The sequence below is a fragment of the Myotis myotis genome, unplaced genomic scaffold (assembly GCF_014108235.1).
Source record: "Myotis myotis isolate mMyoMyo1 unplaced genomic scaffold, mMyoMyo1.p scaffold_m19_p_19, whole genome shotgun sequence".
Lineage (NCBI taxonomy): Eukaryota > Metazoa > Chordata > Mammalia > Chiroptera > Vespertilionidae > Myotis > Myotis myotis.
This window is the reverse complement of record NW_023416323.1, coordinates 27,183,122-27,202,456: the sequence shown is the minus strand read 5'-3', so window position 1 is coordinate 27,202,456 and position 19,335 is coordinate 27,183,122. Positions and strand designations below refer to the sequence as shown.

At 41.0% G+C, this 19,335-nt stretch overlaps 1 protein-coding gene, 1 non-coding gene and 1 pseudogene across 10 annotated transcripts; all 3 read left to right on the top strand.

The window, feature by feature from the left end:
- The first annotated feature begins 1,791 nt into the window (after window positions 1-1,791).
- On the top strand, window positions 1,792-15,761 carry LOC118674649 (IST1 homolog). Of its 9 annotated transcripts, none has more exons than XM_036346685.1 (11): window positions 1,792-1,900; window positions 2,288-2,326; window positions 3,434-3,546; window positions 5,967-6,147; window positions 6,653-6,740; window positions 7,403-7,486; window positions 9,770-9,880; window positions 12,217-12,405; window positions 13,618-13,719; window positions 14,727-14,769; window positions 15,236-15,761. In XM_036346685.1, exons 3-11 carry the CDS (start codon window positions 3,459-3,461, stop codon window positions 15,424-15,426), a joined length of 1,077 nt encoding a protein of 358 aa, XP_036202578.1. In that variant the 5' UTR covers window positions 1,792-1,900; window positions 2,288-2,326; window positions 3,434-3,458; the 3' UTR covers window positions 15,427-15,761. The 9 variants fall into 9 exon arrangements, with proteins under 9 accessions (XP_036202578.1, XP_036202584.1, XP_036202580.1 ...); XM_036346691.1 differs by having other exon boundaries at window positions 5,948-6,147; XM_036346686.1 differs by having other exon boundaries at window positions 1,800-1,819.
- Window positions 13,277-13,405, top strand: LOC118674919. The gene has a single exon (XR_004973760.1). It is a non-coding gene; the product is annotated as a small nucleolar RNA SNORA66 (small nucleolar RNA).
- A 335-nt stretch (window positions 15,762-16,096) lies between the features above and the next one.
- Window positions 16,097-18,148, top strand: LOC118674765 (annotated as a pseudogene).
- The last annotated feature ends 1,187 nt before the right edge of the window (window positions 18,149-19,335 follow it).

Here is a 19,335-nt window from a genome sequence, read left to right as displayed (position 1 = left end):
AGGAGATGTGCAAGAAGCAGCTGATCGATGTTTCTCTCTCATCGATGTTTCTGGCTCTCTATCCCTCTCCTTTCCTCTCTGTAAAAAAATCAATAAAATATATTTAGAAAGGGCCCTAGTGGATAGATAGAGCCTCAGCCTGGGCCTGCGGACTGAAGGGTCCTGGGCCTGCGGACTGAAGGGTCCTGGGTTCCTTTCTGGTCAAGGGCACATGTCAGGGTTGCAGGCTCGATCCCCAGTAGGGAGCGTGCAGGAGGTGGCACCATCAATGATTCTCTCTCATCATTGATATTTCTATTTCTCTCTCCCTTTCCCTTCCTCTCTGAAATCAATAAAATTATATTAAGAAAAAAAGAATTCAGAAACCTCTCTGAGGGGATCTAGGGGGAAAGTGAAACAAGCAGTGGGAGATTTGTGAGAAATGAGAGGAAGGGGTTTAGTACAATGGGGAGCAGCTTAGTTTAATGGAAGAGGGCTTGACTATGTGATGCAATGTTAGGTCATCCTTCAATTGCCAATTAACTACTAGTCAACTTCATAGTAACATGAACTTCTGATTAACTTAACTAAAATAAAATGGACACCATTTGAATTTGTGCTTCAATTACAATATATCTATGGGGAAAAAAAGTGCTTCTGCATACAGACAACAACAAACTAAACTGAGAAAAAAATACGTTTACCTGTTGGAGAGACATTGGATTCTGAGTTGATTTTTCACCCTGCAGTTTCTGCAAACTTTGTTCAATAAATAATCATTGCTTTTTGGCTGATTTAAAAAGTACTGACTGTGCCCTGGCCCCTACTGTGTAGCTATCTGGCCTTAGGAAAGTCATTTTACTACTTGACTTGGGTTTGCACTTCTGCAAAATGAGAAGCTTAAATTAAATGAAGGGGTGGGAGTAAAATGTAAATAGAAGAGCTCTAAAAATTTTAAGTTAAAAAAATAGGCAAACATGTACAGTGCAATATTATGTATTTAATGTTAAAAGACTTAACATTATAGTTGCATAGGTATCTGTATAGAAAAGGAGTGGAAGGATGTGTAACAACTAGCTAAGCTGGTTATTTTGGGAGAGGAAAGTGGAATTGGATGGTGGCCGAAAGGAACAAAAGGAACTTATGTTATTCTTTGGATTTTTAATGAAAATATTACCTTACAAATATTAAAATAAGTTAAAATAAAAATAAATACAAATAAGTGTATGACCTTTAAGATTCTTTCAAGGGAATCCTTAGATCTCAATTTCAATATTTTCTCACCTTGATGGGGACAAAGAATCATCAAAATTATTGAACTGCACACACAAACACACACACACACATACACACACACACACACACCTTGCACCCATGGGTAAAACATAGTGAAGCTACTGATGTGTAGCCATCTAAATCAGAGGGCTTTGCTTCATGAATATTAATATTATTCATGATAGTCATCTCCCTCAGTTTGGCCAAGAAGGAAGTCCTGTGGTCACTCAGTGATTCCGTTTTAGCACTAGCTGGCATTCTGGTTTCTAGGTTCATTGCTTAGCTCACTAAACTGGCATTAAGATTATAAAACAGACCTCCTTGAACCATCCAGGTGTATTCAAGGGTAACTCATTTTTCCCAGATCAAGATACACACTCCGAGGTCTGTTTTTCAGACAAGTTGAAAGAGCAGACACGGGTAGACGCAAGCAAAAAAAATGTTTTTGACTACCAGCCATTAATTACAATTACGTGGTGCAAAGGCATGTCTGGTTAAAAAAACAGGATGTTCTGATTGGTGAAACACAGGTGATTTCCTGGTTTGGTGCTGCAGTCGCAAAAGGGTGGGTCATCTCTCTGCTGTATCCTGTTTTAGAATTCTTTACTCCAAGCAATCCTGATTTCTTTGGTCGTACATATTGATGGTAGGAAGCTCCATAGTGTCCGTTTAACAGGAATAGTAGTGATAAGTAAACTAACATAGTTTTTAGACTTAAGACAACTGAAATAACCAAATAACCAAAAGTTACCTTATCTCTCTAAAAATCTGTATTATTCTCTGATATCTGGATAATTCTTTATGTAAGTTATTTCTATTAAGTAAACCTGGTGTCTTAAACACTGTAACTGGCTCATGTTGAATGAAATTTCGCAAAGATATCCCACACCGGGAGAACTTCCTTGCTAGTTCCTTTGCTCCCATTTCCTCATTTGTACTCTTACCTAGTTAACCTGTTTGCTATCCGTTCTCAATCTCATCTGAGAGTCTTTTTCGTTTTATTTCACCAAGTTTTTTTTTTCTTCCCCCACAGAGTTTAAAGAACTGATGAACTGAAAGGAGATTTTTAAAGGTATTTGGGATATCTGGGGACTGGAGAATTAAACTGCGATGTTTTTTCCACCTCTTCGCTTCCCCTAGATTCACATTGAATTCCTGCGATGTGTGCAGATTGAATTTGTGTGATGGGAGAGGCTAAGCTACCCTGTTGGTACGAAAATAACGACAAAACCCTGCCAGGCTGGTTCTTCTCCCTGAGCAGGCAGGAGTTTCAAACCAGCTCTCCGTGTTGCCTGTTTCCTCTTTGTGGTTTTTCTAGACCTGTACCACAGGCATGGAAAGCTCAGACCATTATCCCAGTTTGGTTTTATTTTTGGTGTTTTGTGTTTTGTTTTTTGACGTTAAGGGGTCAAACCAGAGAGAAGTACTTGTAACTTGGGAAACCATGTGTTGTCATAACAAGGGAAGGAGGTGGCATTTTCCATACTGTCGCATCTTCCTGCTTGTATGCTTCAGCATGTACAGGTGTCATGTTAGGGAAGGAGCTTCCACTTTGCATGCCAGTGGCAGAAAACAACAACTAGCCTGAAGCATGTATTGAAATTATTGAGATACTGAGCGGATTTTAGCTTTCCCTAGGAACATGTTGGTGCCTGGCATTAGATGTCCAAATATGGAAACGTGCAATGTTTAAGCTTGTGTTTTATCTACTTCTCTGAACAATTCTATGTCCTCATTCCCATGTGCTTTTAATGCTATGTGATCTCTTCCTATGGGGATTTCCCTTTCAAATTCATTAATATTTTATTTAGAAGGAGAAGTTACAATTTCTCCATAAGTGAGTAATATGTCCTATGGGGAGGGGAATCACACTTTGTTGTCTGCTTCCTTAGACACTTGCCAAAGACTTTCATGTTTGTCAGAAACTTCCTGCAGAACTCTCAAAAGTTTCAGCAAAAACATTGACGACTGGAATAAATTGGAGGAAACGTAACCCCTATTTGAATGGCAAGAGTCATGTGTGTGGAATGGGTCCACGGAGAAGCAAGTGTAGCCAGGCCATTACCGAGCAGTCAGGAATTCATTCCATGGGGCTTGTTGAATGAATAAAGTGGATGTTGAGAAACTGGAGCTCCCATGACACTGATAAACTCTCTCTTTCTCTGGGAAACTTGCTCAGAGTTGCTGTGCCTTGTGGTGAAATCATGTTCGGCTCTGTCTTCAAAGCTGATCGCCTTCGGGTCAACTTGCAACTGGTTGTCAATCGCCTAAAACTCCTGGAAAGAAAGAAAAGTGAGTAATACTCCAGGCAGGCCAGCAGCCAGCTGCCTCTCCGATCACTGTGCAATCTCCCCTCAACTCCAGTGTGCCGGCTGATATACCTCCTAGACCTTACTATCCGACTTTGGAATTTATTTGTTTTCAAACTGTAAGAGAAAGTTTATTTAGAAAGTCACAGAGGTAGAAGTGAGCTGTAGAAGTGTAGAAGAAATGGACTCAGGAAACATGTTACAGAGGCAAAGGAAGGGCCCTTGTAGCTTAGGAGAAAGGGAAACACCAACTTTGGAATTAAAATAATGTTTCTGACTGGGGTGAATGTGGGAATGATTATTACAGTGATCAAATCATTTAAAAATTTCCAGTGTCAGCTCTGTATCTTGACTGTATCAATATCGCTGTCTTGGTTTTGCAAGATGTTATCACTGGGGAAAACTCAGTCACGTGTACCCGGGGTCTCTCCGTATTACTTCTTACAAACTTCAAGTGACTCTACAATGATCTCAAAATGAAAAGTTTACATTTTTAAAATTTATTGTTGACAGTATTACAGATGTCTCCCTCCCTCCCCCTTTTTCCCCTTTACCCAGTCCCTCCCCCCTCCCCAGGTCTTCACCACAATATTGCCTGTGTCCATGGGCTATGCATGTATGTTCTTTGGTTAATCTCTTCCCTCCCCTCCCCTCTGAGATCTGTCAGTCTGTTCTATGCATCCATGCCTCTGGAAAAAAAGTTTAATTTTTAAAATATGTTTCCAAAGGTTTAAAATGTAAAACAATATCCCGATTACTGGACTTCTCTCCACCAAGGCAGAGAACTTTATCTAGTCAAACTTTTTCAAATGTGCAGTAGCTATGAAATTTGAACTCCAAGGCACATTTTTCTGGAAAGGATTCCTTATCCTTTTTCAAATATCACCCCACACACCACCACCCATGCATTTTCTTCTATCAGGTGATAGCTCAAGTAGCATTACACTCATGCAATACGTGTTATCATCTTTTTTAAAAAAAAGTCTTCTACTTTAAGTCCAACTTACTACTATTTTCTGTTGCCTTTTGCTCTCTCCTCATTCCAGTGGGTCACATGAGTGGTTAACCCCTCGATAAATAGAAAAACTGATGATCTCTGATTATGAGGCGGATTCCGGTGAAATAAGTATTGCATATAAATGCAGTTTTCTGAGTGCCCCCACAAATCTAGGGTGTCCCAAAAAATGTATTGAATAAGTATAAGGACGGTGTTTATTAAAATACATTTCATTTCAAAATTGAGCTATCAGCTGTCAAAGTGTATATACATTTTTTAGAGCACCCTGTATAATTTATTGGTAGAGAGGCAGTAGCTACTCAAACTTTCAAATTGATTTTTAGGCATTACTTAGCCAAATCTTGGCAGCAGGTGTTTGGGCATTATTTAGGTAATAGGGGCCTAAGGAAAGTATCCCAAATAAATGAAATTTAGCCAAATCCAGTGGTTCTCCTTTTGTTACCATGAACAATGAAGATGACATTGGTGACATCCACAGAACTTGTGAATTTTAAAATGCATGCTCACATATTCTTTTATTTGATCCTGATAATCCAGTGATACATATTATTATCCAGATAAGTTTTATATTCTTCTTACAAATGAAGAAATTTAAACAAGAAGTACCTGAGTGATTTGAGATAAATAAAGCAAATTAGCCTTGTCTATCTAAGTTGATTTCTTTTTAAAAAATATTTTTATTGATTTCCAGAGAGGAAGGGAGAAGGAGAGAGAGATAGAAACATCAATGATGAGAGAGAATCATTGATCGGCTGTTTCCTGGCACGCCTCCCACCGGGGATCGAGCCCGCAACCCGGGCATGTGCCCTGACCAGGAATCCAACCATGAAAGCTCAACCACTGAGCTTTTTTTAAAAGGAGATAATAATTTTGACCTTCCAGGGTTCTATTTGTAACACAAACTATAACCTGGACACACAATAAATGTTTGTTGATATTAGGGTGGGTGTAACAGCAGCTTAGCATTTATCTGAAACACATTCATTTTTCTTTTTTTTTTTTTTTTTTTTTGTTTTGTTTTTTTTTGTTGTTTTTTTTTGTTTTGTTTTTTTACAGAGAGGAAGGGAGAGGGATAGAGAGTTAGAAACATCGATGAGAGAGAAACATTGATTAGCTGCCTCCTGCACACCCCCTACTGGGGATGTGCCCACAACCAAGGTACATGCCCTTGACTGGAATCGAACCCGGGACCCTTCAGTCCGCAGGCCGACACTCTATCCACTGAGCCAAACCGGTTAGGGCCAGATTGTGGGTTTGATCCCCACCCAGTCAGGGTGCACACGGGAGGCAACCGATTGATGTTTCTCTCTCAAATCCATTTCTCTCTCTCTCTCTCTCTCTCTCTCTCCACATTCATTTTTCTAAGTGTGTGCTTTATGCTGCAGCCGAGCAGGCCCAGAAAGCAAGGAAGGAGGTCGCTGACCATCTGGCTGCTGGGAAAGATGAGCGAGCTCGGATCCGAGTGGAGCACATTATACGGGAAGACTACCTCGTGGAGGCCATGGAGATCCTGGAGCTGTATTGTAACCTGCTGCTGGCCCGGTTTGGCTTGATCCAGGCCACAAAGTGAGACCTACTGAACTGGCATTGTTTCTCAGGCTCAAAGGAGTGATAAGGCCTCCCTGTCCCCTATGGCTCTAACTTTTTGGGACTTTGTCTTTGCTTGAAAAGCACATGTCAGTCCAAAGAGCCATTTAAAAATAAACCGAATAGATGTCCTTCCCCCCCACCCCCCGAGGCTGTAAAAATATAATATAAACTTGTAGTAGAAAAGTTGGAAAATACAGCCAAAAAGAATCCATGATCACCAAATCTGGAATGAGGATTTGATTTTGGTATATTTCCTTTCAGTTTATATATGTATACTTATATGTATGTATGTGTGTATAAACACAAGTATGTGTGTTATATACTTTTACATACATATATGTACATAGAAGTCCATATTCTAATTTCAGTTTAAAAATTTTATTATAACATTATATTTTGAACTTTGTCCATGGACTACCTTTGGAGCAGTGAAAGAGGGATGCAGAAAGCCCCGAGTTTCATGATTTTGTGCTTTGCTTAGGGAACTGGATTCTGGTCTGGCTGAATCTGTGTCTACACTAATCTGGGCAGCTCCTCGACTCCAGTCAGAGGTGCCTGAGCTGAAAATAGTAAGTTTGATGAGTTTTAACTACATGTGCCGTGATTGTAAGTGAGAGTATCACTAATGTTACTCATTTAGACTTGGGGAATCCTATCTTCTCTTAAAGAATAACCCCATCCAAAAGTATTTTCTTCTGTTAGTCTTCAAGTGAAAAATAAATACTGTTTTTAATGACAATGTAGGGGGGAAAACCTTGCCTAAAAAAATAAAACTTGAGATTAAGTTTCTTTTATGGGGGAAAGGGTGTCATAATTTATACGGTGTTTAGAATTAGAGGTTTATCAGATACTTAAAAACAAAACAAAGTGCTTATTTGCCTTTGTTATTTTTTTAAATCCTCACCTGAGGGTATTTTTTTCATTGATTTTCAGAGAGAGGGAAAGACAGAGAGAAATATTATGTGACAGAAATACATCGATTGGTTGCCTCCTGCACCCTTAACCGAAATCGAACTTGGGACCCTTTGGTCCGCAGGCTGATGCTCTATCCAAACCGGTTAGGACGCAAAGTGCTTATTTTGCTATTGCTGTTTGATGCTAAAAGAACATCATTCCAGGGAGGTAACATGAAAGTTGTTTTTGCTCTTTTGGTTGTTCTTTATCTGAAGCAAATCTGCCATAACTTGACGCATTTTGCCTTTCTTTCTTTCTTGGTGATGGTTTGCTGCAGGTATCTGATCAGCTGTGTGCAAAGTACAGCCAGGAGTATGGTCAGCTGTGTCGAACCACTGAGATTGGAACTGTCAGCTCTCGGGTAGTACCACTTCCAGAGGCACATTTTTCTAGACCAAGAAATCTGGGAAAAGCTGAGCAAACTCAGAACACATAATTTTGTGTAGAGTGAAAGATGTGTAGAAGTATTTTTTGCATTGGAGGCAGAGGAACTTGGATAAAGATCTTGGATTAGGGAACTCGGATTTTTTTTGGGGGGACGGGACTCAGATCTTTTAAATGCGGTCAAATATATGGTAATAGATAGGAACTAGATTTTTGGTGGTCAGCACCCTATAATGTATACAGATATCCATACTAATAAAAGGGTGATTGCTAATTAGGGTGGGCGTCCTTCCAGACAAAGCCTCAGCGGCTGCCTGAGGCTCAGGCAAGCTGCGAATGGTGGCTGCCGCTGCCTAGGGCTGGCCTGAGGCTCAGGCAGCCATGGTGGCCACCAGTGGCAGCAGCAGTGAGGTAATGGGGGTGGCGCCTTCCCCTGATTAGCCAGGTCGCCTCCAGCAGAGGGAGGCCAGACTGCGGCTTAGGCTGGGGGCCGAGGCAGAAGTGGTTAGAGGGCAATCAGGCCAGCAGGGGGGCAAGGTAGGGGCGATCAGGCTGGCAGGCAGAGGCAGTTAGGGGAGATCAGGCTGGCAGGCAGGCAGGCAGAGGGGTTAGGAGCGATCAGGCAGGCAGGCAGAGGGGTTAGGAGCCAGCAGTCCCAGATTGGGAGAGGGATGTCCATCTGCCCGTTTAGGCCTGATCTCTGGGGCCTAAACTGGCAGTTGGACATACCCCGAGGGGTTCCAGATTGGAAAGGGTGCAGGCCGGGCTGAGGGACCCCCTCCTCACCCCCCCCCCCCGCACAAATTTCGTGCACCGGGCTTCTAGTTGATTTATAATGTTCTACACCTGAAACTTATATAATGTTAGTAACCAATGTTACCTCAATTAAGAAAAATTAGAGTAGCCCTGGCCAGTTTGACTCAGTGGTTGGAGTGTCGACCTGCATACCGAAGTATCTCGGGTTCAATTCCCAGTTAAGGGCACGTACCTCAGTTGCATATTCAATCCCCAGGGAGCGTGAGGCAGGCAAATAATCGATGTGTCTCTCTCACTTCAATGTTTCTCGCTCTCTTCCCTCCTTCCCCTTTCCTTCCACTCTCTCTAAAAATTAATGGAAAAAATATCCTCCCTCCTCAGGTGAGGATGAAAAACAAAACAAAAACTAGAGTCAATAAAACTGAGATGATTCTTTATTTTTTAAAATATATTTTTATTGACTTCAGAGACGGGAGGAGAGAGATAGAAACATCAATGATGAGAGTATCATTGATCGGCTGCCTCCTGCATGCTCCCTAGGGGGGATGGAGCCCTGAAATCTGGGCATGTGCCCTGACCAGGAATTGAACCCATGACTTCCTAGTTCATAGGTCGATGCTCAACCACTGAGCTATACCACCTGGGCTGAATCTTTATTAAGAAAACATTCATTTTCCTAAATGCAACTGGCCTAATAATACAAAAGAAGTTATTGAAACTTCGAAGTTTCAAATTTTGAACATCTTACATAATTCAGGACTGACATTCAGCTGGACACAGGCACCTGGCTGAAGTAGTTGTTTCAGGCTGTTGGACATTCTCATCACTCAGGATATCCATTCTGATTCCTTAGTATCTTGCTGTACTGGTTGTTGTGTATGGTGAATATTACCTCTGACATAATTCAAATACTTGTCATAAAATCAGAATTCTTGATTCACAATATTTTTATGTCTATTTTTTTTCTCTTATTCTACTTGGTTTGAGGTTCCTTCACCCCAGGAAAGGGCTGTCTTATAAGGAGGGCCCCTCCTTGTTGTTGCTAAATTATATATCTTTTTTTAAAAAAATCCTCACCCGAGGATATGGTTTTCAATGATTATAGAGAAGGAGGAAGGGAGAGGGAGAGAGATGTGAGACAGAAACACTGACATTGATGTGAGAGAGAAACATCTACCAGTTGCTTCCCATATGCGCTCCGACAGGGGATTGAACCCACAACCTGGGTACATGCCCTGACCGGGAATCAAACCCTAGACTCTTCTTTGCATGGGAAGATGCTCTAGCCAATTGAGCCACTTCGGCCAGGGTGCTAAGTTATATTTCTTTTTAAAATCATACATCTTAAATAACAGTGACCAGAAAGATGAAGAGCAATGATGCAGAGGTGAAAAATCACCTAAACTTTTTTTGTTTCTTATTTTGTAGGTGCGTGTGCGTGTGCGTGTGCGTGTGTGTGTGTGTGTGTGTGTGATCAACTCTTGTTATGTTCTTTATTTTGCAGCTAATGTGTAAATTAAATGTGAACAGCCTACCCCAGGTTTTAGTGGAACAGTATCTGATAGAAATTGCTAAGAACTATAATGTGCCATATAAATCCAAGGCAACCATCATGGTGAGTACTTTCAAGAAGGGAGGATTGATTTAAAGCTGAGGTTTTTATTGTGCACTGGAAGATTTTTTTTTTCTACTTATGAATGTGGCTCTCGGGGTAGCTGTCAGGATTGTAAATCAGGTGAAATTTTTACCTTTTCTCCGCCCACATACTTTTCCTAACAGAGTTTGACTTCTGGTAACCGTCAGATGACCCTTCTAAGTTGTTAACAATAGAAGAGAGGTAATAATAGTTAATAGTTATTAACAAATCTCATAAGCTTGTCGAGATGATCAAATGCGCTAATACATACAAGGGATTTAAATGCAATGCCTCGACCATCACAGATGTAATCAAATTTTGCTTTTTATCATCATCATTCTTATCACAGAAAGTGGCTTAAGCTTCCACAAGGTGGTCATGGACTGTTTTAAGGCCAGAGGGATTTCTCCCTAATGCCTCTCAAATCACCTCATATGGGAAGTGACTTATTTTAGCCATTGATAAAATTGTCTGTGGTAACTTTATAAAGCAGGGGTCCTCAAACTACAGCCCGTGGGCCACATGCAAATACAAATATTGTATTTGTTCCCGTTTTGTTTCTTTACTTCAAAATAAGATATGTGCAGTGTGCATAGGAATTTGTTCATAGTTTTTTTTTAAAATTATAGTCCGGCCCTCCAACGGTCTGAGGGACAGTGAACTGGCCCCTGTTTAAAAAGTTTGAGGACCCCTGTTGTAAAGGATAACCTTGTCCTCAAGTACTAAACGTGTGCTTAGTGCAGGCATGAAGCCACAAGGGAAGTCTGTTCCGGCCTCTGTGTTCCCACCGTGCTGCCTTCCAACGGATGAGCAGCATGCATCATGTTGGGGTGTGGTTAAAGGGCACGCTTGTCTTTTCTGATGCTTTGCTCCTGAGGGTTTCCTGACAGGGACTCTTTTACCCATTTTTTTTTCTCTTTCAAAGAGTTATGTGGTTGTTGTTGTTTTTTTTTTTTTTAAAAATGACACATTTTAAAAATATAGATAATACCAAAAGGGACTGTGAAGAAGTAAACGCTACATGAAATGGTAGTAGAGATGTGCCCGAGGGCTCAGCCTTGGACCTCTTCTCTCTCTCCCCTACTCTCTGGGTGATTTTATCTAACATCCTGGTTTTCAATACCATCTTAACGGTGAGGACTTCTAGTCATACTGGTATATCACTAGCTAAGGCCTCTAGGCTGGTATGAACTCCATCCCCATATATCCACCCACTTTCTTGATATAAATACCTTTACTTGAATATTTCAGAGGCATCTCAAACTTAACATGTGTTCTTACCGGGTAAGACTTACCCCTTCCAAGAACCCATTCATTCTACAGTGCATGGGGATTCTAGGCTAGGGCAAAAAAATCTCGATATCTCTTGACTCCCCTCTTTCTCTCCACTGCTAGCCCCCAACCAATCTTCGGCAAGTCCTGGTTATTCTACCTTCTAAATATAGGCAGCATCCTGCCCCTTCTCACCATCTCCACTGACAGTATCCTGGGCTAACCTGCACTAACCTATTCCCTGCCTGGATGATTGCAAGAGGCTCTTAACTGATTTTCCTGTTTCTCTACTCCTCTTCCTCATTAATGGATGTTCAATACAGCCTTCAGAGATCTGGTTAGTACCCAAGTCAGATGATGTCACGCCTCTGCTTTTTAAATCCTCCCCCCCCCCTTCCCCACCCAGTGGCTTTTTCTTTCACTTAGAATAATAAACAATGGCTTTCCTAGGACTGAAGAGGCTGCCCACACCCACTCTCAGTGTGAGGCCCTTATTAGCTACCTTCTCTAAAATGTCCACCTCTTCCCTCTCCCCTGCTTTATATTTTTTCTCTATCACTCCTGTCTTTATCTAACACACTTAGTGATCTTGTTTATTATCTGTCTCTCCCACTGGAATATCATCAGCTCCAGGAGGGCAGGGACGTTCGTCTGCTGCGTTCATCGTGGCATCCCCAGAACTGTGCCTGGTTGATAAGAGTTTACCCCTGATAAGATTTGCTGCACTTTCTCGTAGACATCAGGATGCATGTTTATGCTTAGCTCTGCATCACTGGTGGACCACAGTGTCTGACCTCATAGGTACTCCGAACACAGTCATTGAAACAGAGGGAAAGGAGAAGCGTGTCTGCCAGAAAGCCCAAGGTTGCTGTTCACTGTCCCTGCCTTACACTAGATTCTGTTTCCTGAGGGCAGGAGCCATGTCTCTTTGCTCACTGTTTCTTCCCCAGTCTTTTCCAAGGAGTTTAGCCTGTAGTAGGGATGCAATAAACGAATGTGTAATAAATCGAGGATCCGATATCATTCTCGCCCCCTTGCTTCAGGCGGAAGCCCCGGCAGACCTGGTTAGTGTTGGATTTACCGAGGAGGACAAGAAAGGCACCCTTGACGGCGGAGGGGGAACTGTAGCAGGACCTGGTGATCCAGTTTGGGCATCACCGATATCTGCGCCAGAGCCTTTACCTGTGCGGTCCCCGGTCCCTTGTTTCTCGTCCCTTCCTCCTGGAAGACAGGTCAGTACGGCTAAGGAAGTTGAATCTGAAATGAGACTGTCAGTACTGCTAGCGTATATTTCTAAATGGGCCTTTTGAGTGGTAAAATGATCTTTGTGAGTTTTTTTTAAGGCAATTATTTAGCTTATATTTAATGTGCTTTTGTGCTGAAATTCATGAGAAAATAGGGCCACATACAGCCTTTCATCAACCTCTGGACAATAGCACAGTATAGACTGCAAAGAACATTTGTACGAGCTCGACAAATGTGAGTCTTTCATGTACAGTGATTTAGACTCGAATTTCAGATGTATTCAATTTATATGTAGTGAAAACAGTTTACTCTCATGAAAATAGGATAAAAATCTCATAACTGGGTGTTTATACAAATTTAGAGAAGTCAAATACCTAAAAAGTAAAGAGCCACAGGCATTAATTTTCGTCCCTCTTTGTTCCTTCAGGGTGAAGTAAAAAGAAAGTGTTTAATTATTCATATCTGGCCCCATGGAGCTGTTTTTGAGATTTTATATTTTAGGCATAAACTCCTTGTTGAAATTATTTGTCTGAATTAACACCTTGTGTATTGTTCAGCTTCTACTTTTGGAGTGCAAGTCCTCTGGTTGTGTGTGTGTGTGTGTGTGTGTGTTAAATCTCACCCAAGAATATTTTTTCCTTTTAGTTTTAGAAAGAGTGGGAGGGAGGGAGGGAGGGAGGGAGGGGGGAGGGGAGAGAGAGAGAGAAAGAGAGAGAAACATCCACGTGAGAGAGACACATGGATTGGTTGCCTCTCACACAAGCCTCAACTGGGGATCGAACCTGCAACCCTTCGGTTTGTGGGCCTAACCACTTGGCAACACCACCCAGGGCACAAGTCCTCTGATTTAAGAATAAAAAGGAGAATCACTAACTCTGCATGATGTTGCAGAAATGAAGGCAACCAGGTTTGCTAAAGTAATTGTGGTGGTAGAAATGTATCAGCCTCAGAAGGTACTGAGGTGGTTCATTCTATCCCAGGACAGTGTAACTGCCAGATACTGCTAATAATGATTCTAAATATTGTACTAATGTGTTTATTTGACTTTTGGCGCTGTGTGGTAATAAGACAGTATCACAAAAGTTGGGGGGTTGGGAAAATTAGCCTAAAATAATAAGTGCATGTATTGAAATCTTATTACAAATTAAACGCAGCTCTGTTCTCTTTTTTAAAAAATATATTTTATTGCTTTTTTACAGAGAGGAAGGGAGAGGGATAGAGAGCTAGACACATCGATGAGAGAGAAGCATGGACCAGCTACTTCCCGCACACCTCCTACTGGGGATGTGTCTGCAACCAAGGTCCATGCCCTTGCCCGGAATCAAACCTGGGACTCTTTGTCCCCAGGCCAACGCTCTATCCAGTGAGCCAAACCGGCTAGGGCAGCTCTGTCCTCTTTAGCTGTATTTTTAAGAATAACATTTCTGGCCAGGGGATTGTCAAGAGCGGGGGGAAAAAAGGAGACATATGTAATACCCTTTGTAATACTTTAAGCAAAAAAAAAAAAAAAAAAAAAAAAGGAAGAAGAAAACTTTATGGAAAATTTAAACATATTCATAATTAGAGAGAACAATATACTGAACTTTTGCGTACTCATCACTCATTTTCCACAGTTATCAACATTCCGCTGCTCTCATTTCATCTACCTATTTCTTCCTAAGAGAGAAGGAATTTAAAGCAAATACTAGGCATTACATAATTTTACCTGTAAATACTTCAATATATATTTCTAACATGAACCCTTTGTTTTTATAATATAAAACAATGTCATTATGAAAGCTAACACATTGAAAAACAATTCCTTAATATCATATAATACTCAACCCATCTTAAATTTCTCCGATTGCCTCAAAAATGCATTTTTACAGTTATTTTGTTGAAATCAAGACCTAAAAACATCCACACATTATGTTCAGTTGATATGTCTCTTTAATTCTTTAATCTCTAATACTTCCTTTTCCCCACCTCTACTTTTTTTTTTGGTGCTATTTATTTGTTGGAGAAAGAATCCTCTGATTTTATTAAACTGAATCATTCTTCACAAGCAGCATTTCTAGACTGGAAGATAAAAGACTTCCCCGTTCTTGTATGAGGCCACAGGTGACAGAAGGAGCAAAAACCATAGTCACTCCTAAGGCTGATTTCCAGAAGGCATCCGTACACTTTGCCTCACACAAGAAGGCAGCGTGATTGTGATAAAGTTCACTCAAGTTAATTTTAAGGAATAGTTATTGAAGGCTTACTATGAACAAAATATGTGTTTGGAACTCAAACCAGTTGCTTCCCAGTGATCTTTCTTTTCTTTCAGAATGACTCCTTTAAGAATGATTTGCATCCTATACTGGTTCCTGGTAAGTATAAGGAATCCTGGTAGTAGTTGGAATTGCTTGATAGTCATGGAAGCTATTTCAGTTGTTATAAGACTGTCATTCCTCCATTGGTGAGAGAAGTTTATTAGTGATTTACCCGGAGTACAGAATGTTCCCTGATAATAGTTAACAATTTTCAAAGTGGATATGGATCTCAAACAGATCTTTAATACAGATAAAGTTTTAAAACCGCTACTGTACTAGATCATCTTGTCACATGTTTTGAAAAATTGTGCCTTTAAAAAAAAAAATCCAATTGCTTTTGAAGAAGATTGCCAACACAGTATAACCATTACCACCATTTCCATGTTGGGAGAATTGTCTAGTTTTCCAGCCTATTATATGCTGTTTTTTCAAAAACATTAATAGCCTACTGTCTTTGAGGCTGGGATTTCATTCTGGGGGACATATTGTTGTGACTTTTAATTACATTTTTTGAAATGAACAGGTCCGGGATTCAACCCTCAAACTTCCCCAAAGCCAGCATCAAGAACCGAGATTGGTTTTGATAACTTTATGCTGCCTGATTTGCCTGATGTAAAACCTCAAGCAAGTCTTTCCATTGACCCTTATGACTCTGAGGAAATTGACTTTGAGGATCTTGACCGGAGACTTGAAATGCTGAAGAAAACCACATAATTCCTTAATCCTGGATTGAGTGCTTGCCTGGGAATTAGAACCGTTGGGCACAAATTTTAATAGGGCCACCGATGTGTGGGTCTGAAGTTTTCTCATTTACAATTTCTTCTGTTCCTTAAATTCTATGGTTCTCTGTCTGTAATAATGTGTGTATATGTCTCTGTGTGCATATACATATAATCATATAATTATTCCTGTTTCTTAAAATTCCAAAATTCTATGGAATTCTAAGATTTTGTAATTCCGTTCCTTAAAATTCTGTAATTCTTAGATGAAGATTCCTGACCTACAGAATTTTATTAATTATAGCCAATAAACTTTCATTTTCTCTGAGATTCTTATTTCTCACGTAATTATTGTTTTTCCCAGGGAGGCAGAAGGGTGTGTATTTAAATCTCATCCCTGTACTTACTAGCTATAAACAAGACTTTTGGTAAATGATACCTTCTCTTGTCAGATGTGCATGAGAGAGCTAAAGAACTAGAGGAATGCGTGTCTTTTTTTTTTTTTTTTTTAAATGAGTATCCTAAGGAATGTGCAAACACTAAGAGTGAATTAGAAAAGGGTTTTCTGGAAATCAGTGAAATCCTGTATGCCTCGGTTAAAATTTTGAATCTGACACTTACTAGCTGTAAGCTTTCTTTTCCTCATCTATGAAATGGGGGAAATAATGAAGATTAAAAGAAATAACGTATGTAAAGCTTTTAAGCACTCAGTTGGTTCTCAATAAACATTAATTTTCTTTCTAGTTTTTATTCCCTGCTAAGTTCTATTGGACTATATATTAATGATTCTATGAGACTGGGTAAAGGAGAAGCTGAGAAAACAAGATGGCAAAATTAATTATATTTTTGTTTGTTTCTTGTGTAACTGGTATTTTTTGTTCATTTGTTTTTCTTTTCAAGAGACTGTTATTTATTTATTTATAATATATTTTATTGATTTTCCACAGAGAGGAGGGGAGAGAGACAGAGAGTTAGAAACATCAATGAGAGAGAAACATCAATTCAGCTGCCTCCTGCACACTCCCTACTGGGGATGTGCCCACAACCCAGGTACATGCCCTTGACCGGAATCAAACCTGGGACCCTTCAGTCCGCAGGCCGATGCTCCATCCACTGAGCCAAACAGGTTTCTGCAAGAGACTGTTTTTTAGAGCAGTTTTTTTTTTTTTAAATATTTTATTGATTTTTTACAGAGAGGAAGGGAGAGAGATAGAGAGTTAGAAACATCGATGAGAGAGAAACATCGATCAGTTGCCTCCTGCACATCTCCCACTGGGGATGTGCCCACAACCCAGGTACATGCCCTTGACCGGAATCGAATCTGGGACCTTTCAGTCCGCAGGCCGACGCTCTATCCACCGAGCCAAACCGGTTTCGGCTAGAGCAGTTTTAGGTTCTTAGAAAAATGCCAAGGTTGGCTGCTTCAGGAAGAAGCTGAACATCTCTCTCTTTCCAGCCACTGGTGGCCAGAAACTCATGGAAGTGGACGGTGAATGCAAACTTCGTACCTTTTATGAGAAGCGTATGGCCACAGAGGTTGCTGCTGCCCGGCTGGAGTGGCTTGATGGTTGAGTGTTGACCTATGAACCAGGAGGTCACAGTTCAATTCTGGGTCAGGGCACATGCCTGGGTGGTGGGCTCAATCCCCAGTGTGGGGTGTGCAGGAGGCAGCCGATCCATGATTCTCTCTCATTATTGATGTTTCTGTCTCTCTCTCTCCCTCTCTCTCCCTCTCTCTTCCTCTCTGAAATCAGTAAAAAATATTTAAAAATTAAAATAAAAAGAAAGAAGTTGCTGCTGATGCTCTGGGTGAAAAATGAAAGGGTTATGTGATTCAAAGCAGTGGTGGGAATGACAAACCAGGTTTCCCCAGGAAGCAGGGTGTCTTGACCCACGGCTGTGTCTGTCTGCTGCTAAGGGGTGTTCCTGTTACAGACCCAGGAGGACTGGAGAGAGAAAGTGCAGATCTGTTCAGGGCTACGTTGCAGATGCCAAACTCAAGTGTTCTCAACTTGGTCATTGTTTTAAAAAGGGGAGAAAGATGTTCCTGATCTTATGGTATCTCATGAGCGATACCATAAGAATCCGGAAACTTTTCAATCTCTAAAGAAGATGATGTCCGCCTATATGTTGAGAGACAGCCCCTAAACAAAGAGGGTAAGGCCCGGGCCAGTGTGGCTCAGTTGGTGGAACATCGACCCATGCACTGAGAGGTGGAGGGTTCCATTCTGGTCAGAGCACATTCCTGGGTTGTGGGCTCGATCCTCAGTGGAGGGCGTGCAGGAGGCAGCCAATCGATGGTTCTCTTTCATGGATGTTTCTCTCTTTCCCTCTCCCTTTCTTCTCTTTCTAAAAAAATCAATTAAAAAACATATTGAAGAAGAAGAAGAAGGAGGAGGAGGAGGAAAGAAACCTCAGATCAAAGCACCCAAGATTCAGTGTCTTGTGACTCCCAGTGTCCTGCAACACAAATGTCAGCGTGTTGCTCTGCAGAAACAACATCCTAAGAAAAAGAAGGAAGAGACCGCAGAAAGGCTGAAGAGAATGAAGGAGGCCAAAGAAAAGATTTGCTCCGAGTCCTCTCTGAGAGCTTCTACCTCTAAGTCCGATTCCAATAAAAAAATGAGACTTTTCTAAGAGGAGCAAATACATAAGAACAATCACCAAATCTCAAAAGAAAAAGAAGAAAAAAGATAAATTAATTTTTAAATGCGATTATTGGTGATGCAGAATCTTCATTTCAGGATCCTAGGTTATATGCCCAGGAGAGTTTACATTGCCCCTTTTGCATGCGAAAGGAGCGATACCTGAATACATATTCTCTCTTTTAAAAAATCAGTTTTGTCTTGAATGTTTCATTCTAGGATTTTCCTCTCTGATAAAAAACAAGTTTATTCAAAGAGTACTGGGTCAGCCCTGACCGGCTTGGAAGGATCTTTGAAATCCAAGGCCAGGGACTGACCTGCACCGCAAGCTGGCTGCCTCTCCTAGTAAACGCCTAGGAGTGAACGCCTCACCCTGGCACCGGTTGGAATCATATAGATCATCCCCTGGCACAGGTGAGGGGCTTGATGGAGAAGCAGTTTGTTGTTGTCTGAACTGGGTACCAGGAATTGGCTGCCCCAGTTAGTAACCTGTCCTGACACTTTTTGGACTTCCCAGGCTAATTTTAAAGCAACTTGCTGGACTGACTATTTTAAAGAAACAAGGATGGGGCTCTGCACCTAAAGGAAAACAAAACTGGCCCTGGCCGGGTAGCTCAGTTGGTTAGAGCGTTTTCCCTGATACCCCAAGGTTAAGGGTTCAATCCCTGGTCAGAGCATATACAAGAATGAACCAATGAATGTGTAAATAAGTGGAACAACAAATTAATGTTTCTCTCTCTTCCTTCCTCTCTTTATCTTTAAAATCAATCAATAAAAATTTTTAAAGAGGAGAACAAAAGCAATTTATGACCCTTTCAGGATCATACAGACTCATTTACAGCCTCGTTTACAAACAAAGTCTAACTACTCCACATGCAAATATAACATGCATATCATGCAAAACATCTCAGGTGGCACTTTGGGCTGCCTCTTTTAAAATATCTTTGAAGCAAAGAAAGTGACTGGTTGAGCCTGATATCCTCTGGGTTTTGGCCTTTACTCTGAAGGAACATGTAGTAGATCTCCTAATGTTCTTTCTTGGTAGGAGGTCAAAGAGTGTATGGCATTTTAATTTTTAGAATTTTTTTTTGTATTTTATTGATTTTTTTTAGAGAGGAAAGGAGAGGGATAGAGAGTTTGAAACATCGATAAGAGAGAAACATCGATCAGCTGCCTTCTGCACACCCCCTCCTGGGGATGTGCCAGCAACCAAGGTACATGCCCTTGACTGGAATCGAACCTGGAACTCTTCAGTCTGC

Bases quoted from the DNA above. Each gene is read 5' to 3' on its own strand.
- LOC118674649 (XM_036346685.1), top strand. From the start codon at position 3,459: ATGTTCGGCTCTGTCTTCAAAGCTGATCGCCTTCGGGTCAACTTGCAA. The intron at 3,547-5,966 runs GTGAGTAATACT...TTTATGCTGCAG, and splicing joins ACTCCTGGAAAGAAAGAAAA to CCGAGCAGGCCCAGAAAGCA. The intron at 12,406-13,617 runs GTCAGTACGGCT...GCTTTTTTACAG, and splicing joins CCCTTCCTCCTGGAAGACAG to AGAGGAAGGGAGAGGGATAG.